General features: G+C 37.8%; 1 protein-coding gene across 1 annotated transcript in view; it reads right to left on the bottom strand.

Annotated features, from left to right (window-relative positions):
- Positions 1–20: 20 nt before the first annotated feature.
- The window catches only part of TBX20 (T-box transcription factor 20), a 40,332-nt gene continuing 36,220 nt past the window's right edge, over positions 21–4,132 (bottom strand). Inside the window, exon 8 of the mRNA XM_010713039.3 lies at positions 21–4,110. Within this exon, the coding sequence (XP_010711341.1) occupies positions 4,103–4,110 (8 nt within the window). The 3' untranslated portion in view covers positions 21–4,102. The remainder of the gene's footprint in view (positions 4,111–4,132) is intronic.

Below are 4,132 nucleotides of genomic sequence, written 5' to 3'. Positions count from 1 at the left end.
AAAAAAAAAAAAAAAAAAAAAAAACACTTCCAAAATAGCAAACCCCATAGGTAACACTTCCAAAAGAGGACAGAGGGATTTAGGAGCATGGTTCTTGCTAAAAATGAGTGGGAGCTGCACACCTATTTTCCCTTAGGGCTTTGAAATCTCAGCCTACAATTCTCCTTATTAGTCTTTTCCCTCATCAGGCATGTAACATGGAAAATACTTCCCTGTGACTTAAAACACAAGTAGTTGTCTGTCCTGAACTACTGGAAAACATGCCAAGTTGTCTTAAGTGCTAGGTAAGCTATGTGGTACATGCTAACTCATTTAAGAACAACTGAAAAACGTGTAAAGCCTTGTAAAGAAAATCAGGGGGCACAAGTGTTAGAGTTTTATATGTGCATACAAAAGTGCAGGATGTTCCCAGTGCTTTGTAAAATGAAAGAGCAAAGAAGGCCAAAGTCTTTAACCATCTGAAACAATCTAATCATCCTCTGGCAATGGACTGTTTGGGGTGACTATGTTAACTGAAAATGGGAGCGATTAAATAAAGTCAGGCTGATAAATCTCCTGAGTACTGCTAACTTATTTGTAGTATCACCGAAGATGAGCAGCATGACTGGTGCCTCGGGTGTAAAAGCTATGACATTCAGAGGGAAGTAACTGGAAGCCTGCCATTCCAAAGCCGTGGGTACGCATGCAAATATATCAGTGCAAATTTTACAAGCATAAATTTGCATCAAGATAAAAATTAATTCTTCTTTTGGCTACCCTGGTATGGATCTATGAGGGAGCATAGGAGTAAACTGTAGTAAATTTGTAAGCGACTGTGTATTGTGACTTTAAGATAGGAAGTGAAAGTAAAAAACTGTTCTCTCCCACATGCAGCTTTCCCACCAGAGAACAACACTGAAGACAAACAGACTGCCTTACGGAAACAAACAAACAATGACAGAACAGAAGGAGGAATGGTTTTCAGTAGGAAGACCCCTAACAAAAGGTGGCCCAATTCCAGTAGCTACAGCTAAGGATAGGCTAACTGTTTAAGAATCACAGCTCATTCCAGTTCTGTAATAACTCAAAAAGATAAAGTGGATTCTGATGATAACATATCCCCAAGTTATTTAGTATTTCATAGTTAAAATTATGGTATGTGTTGTCCATAAAGTCTGACTGGAAGGCAGCATGGGGTGTAAGTAAGTAGGTCCTGAAATCCCACAGTTTCATATTATTGCTTTCAAGACATTTTAAGATGCCTTGAGGCAGAGACCCAGGTGAAAAGCACAAGAGCAATTCTCGTTTGAGCTGACACAGGAGAATGAATAAATTGTCTCTGAAAGAGTAGATAAAAGACTTTTGACACAGGTAGACAAGGGGATTCATAGCAAGGATGCACTGTGTAGAGGAAATTCTAGGAACAACTGACTAGAAGATAAGCATCTAAACAGAGAAAAGCTGCAGCTCTTCAAGAAACTGTCACCTCCATCTCTGGGGATAAACACCATAAATTATAGATTCAGTTGCAGTCATTTACCCTTCTTTAATGCATTTCACTGCTTGAAGTCCCCTCACAACACCTGGCTGAAATAAAGCAGACAAAGTGCTGAGTCCCCTACCTGTCTGAGGGACAGTGCTTCCTATCAGCACCGTTTTTGCTAACCATCTTTCTCCAGAAACAGGAGAACACGGAGTTTTGAAGACTGGTATCAAGCCATGGAAACCTTGACCTGAAATGAGGACACGGATGCCTCTCAAAAATAACTATGCTATTCCTGGTAGGCTTTGCAGTGACAACAAAAACAAGTTGAAGTCAACTAGTAGATCAGAATAATTTAACATGGCTACTCTATTTTTAATTCAATAATAGGAAATGATCAACTAAATTAGCGTAGTCTCTGTAATCAAGCCTGTTTTTAAACCTAAAAGAAAAAAAAAATTACCAGGTTTTGCTAGGTCTGTTTGCAAAGACATTTTTTATTAACAGAGCTAAAAATGCTGCAGTGGAGAATTACCACTGTCTGCACTCGGGTGAGCGAGTTATCATGCTACTCTCAAAAATAAATAAATAAACAAACCCAGCAATGACAAAAAAATACCTCTCTGGCAAGCATCCCCACAGAACAGTTTTTAGATCCTCTAGTCATTACTGTGGAGATCAAGGACCAGTTACTGCAGTTTTCTTAAAGGTCTCTAAAAGCCTCATTGACCAACGCTAATATCCATGCCTGGCTTTAATAAGGATCTTAGGCATTAGACAACTGCCAGGCTCAAGTTCTTCACTGTATTTAATCCTCTTTTTTTCTTCTTGACAATAGTAAATGAAGGCTCCACCAAGTTGTCACATGGACAAATTGACTCTACAAAACACAAGGAGTCTTCAGTTACAAAGCCAGTGAAATACTTAAGCATTCATTTAACTGTAATCAATTAAGCCTACTGATTTCAGCAAGATCTTTGGCATAACTATATCTTAAACAAGAACACCATCCCTTATTCTGACCCAGGAAAAGCACCAATGCACATGTTCAACATTACATGTAAGCAAAAAGCCCCCTAGCCCGAGGTTAAGCAAAAGGCTTTTATAGTACTGAATATCCATGAGAACAGATCCTTTTTAGCTACCAAGAAGTCATAAAAATATGACACAGACAAGACATCATACGCAGTTACCAACTCAACGAGCTGTTCTCATTTGCAAATATTCCAAAAGGAAAATGGATACATCTGGCTTACCTCAGGCTGTTCTCTCCTTGCTTACATTCAGGCAGAAACCAAATTAAGGCAGCACTACAGCTGTTCATTAGGACCTCACAGCTCCTCTACTATGTCAGGTTTCCCTGTAAGTCAACAACTCCTGTGAACTAGCAAAAAAAGGCTCTACAGCTGATCTCAATTTGAGGATAAAACTGAACTGCAGGTGTATAATGGAAACCTTCGGAGCAACACAAGCTTTTTGTTAGAGCCTCTTTAAGGTATGGCTCTTGCAAAAAGCTTGAAGGCACTTCAAGAGATCGTTTGGTTGTCCTAAGGCAAGATAGGCTCTACTCGCACCTTTCTCCAGTAACGTATGCTCAACCCGCTCCTGAAGGCTTCCAGTTCCTTATCTACTCTAGGCAGTATGGTGTTTCATTATCCCTCTTCTTTGAATATCTTAGATATCTCAAGTGGCTCTCCTGTGCTTTAGTAGGTTATTTAAATAGAAATAAAATCCTACTGAATAAAAGCCTATTTAAAACCTGCGGTAGATATGGAGAATTCCTTCCTTCTTTCTTTACGTTCTATGTACAGTTGAAAACTTTATTGCATGTTTCTGTTGTTCTAACTTTTCCAGGCTAAATAGACCAAATTCATTTCAATTTTCTTCTTAGAGTCTTTTCTAGGTCTCTGTCTATTATCTTGGGAATCCTGGGAACTCCATATTTCAACTATTTAGCTGTACTCCAGTGGCCAAAATAAGCAATTTCTCTGAATATAATCACAGGGCCCTTTGAAAGAACTATTTATATAATGATATGCAAACTACAGCTATAGTTAACTACTGTACAACTAACGCTCCACGTGTTGGATTTAGGATTTAGACAAACTTTTGCAACCTTCTGAATTTTGTGTGAAAAATCTGTTGTTTGTTCCACTGCACTTAGTGTCACAGTTAGAGGGAAAAGAACAAAGGCAGAGAGCTTTGGCTAAATAAGAATGATATATCAAAACACCCAATATTTTAATGAAAGAAACTGAATATCCACACATTTGCACTTCTGTACAACTTTGTGATATATATATATATAATTTTAAGCTGTTTACAAATAACATTTAATGCTTCAAATATTACATAATGTTGATATTATATTTCTAGCAGAAATAAATATATTGCACTTAAAAAGAAACTTTTCATTAGATGTTGCTTCATAGTTTATGTTCATAACTTCTTTTTCCATAAAAAGATTTCCCCCTACCCCACCCCGTACACACAAACACACACTTCAGTACATGGTGAATGTGCTCACGCAATGCATTATAAACAACAAAGTCAACACAGCAAACAGCAGAACTGTGGTACATTCTGTTAAAGAGATTACATCCAGTTTTTACCTTCCTTCTTTTTAAAACAAATCTTTCCTCATGTTTCTGAAGGTACAATTGGAAAAAA

The sequence above is a fragment of the Meleagris gallopavo genome, chromosome 6, assembly GCF_000146605.3.
Source record: "Meleagris gallopavo isolate NT-WF06-2002-E0010 breed Aviagen turkey brand Nicholas breeding stock chromosome 6, Turkey_5.1, whole genome shotgun sequence".
Taxonomy (NCBI): Eukaryota; Metazoa; Chordata; class Aves; order Galliformes; family Phasianidae; genus Meleagris; species Meleagris gallopavo.
This window is presented reverse-complemented; position numbering and strand designations above follow the sequence as displayed.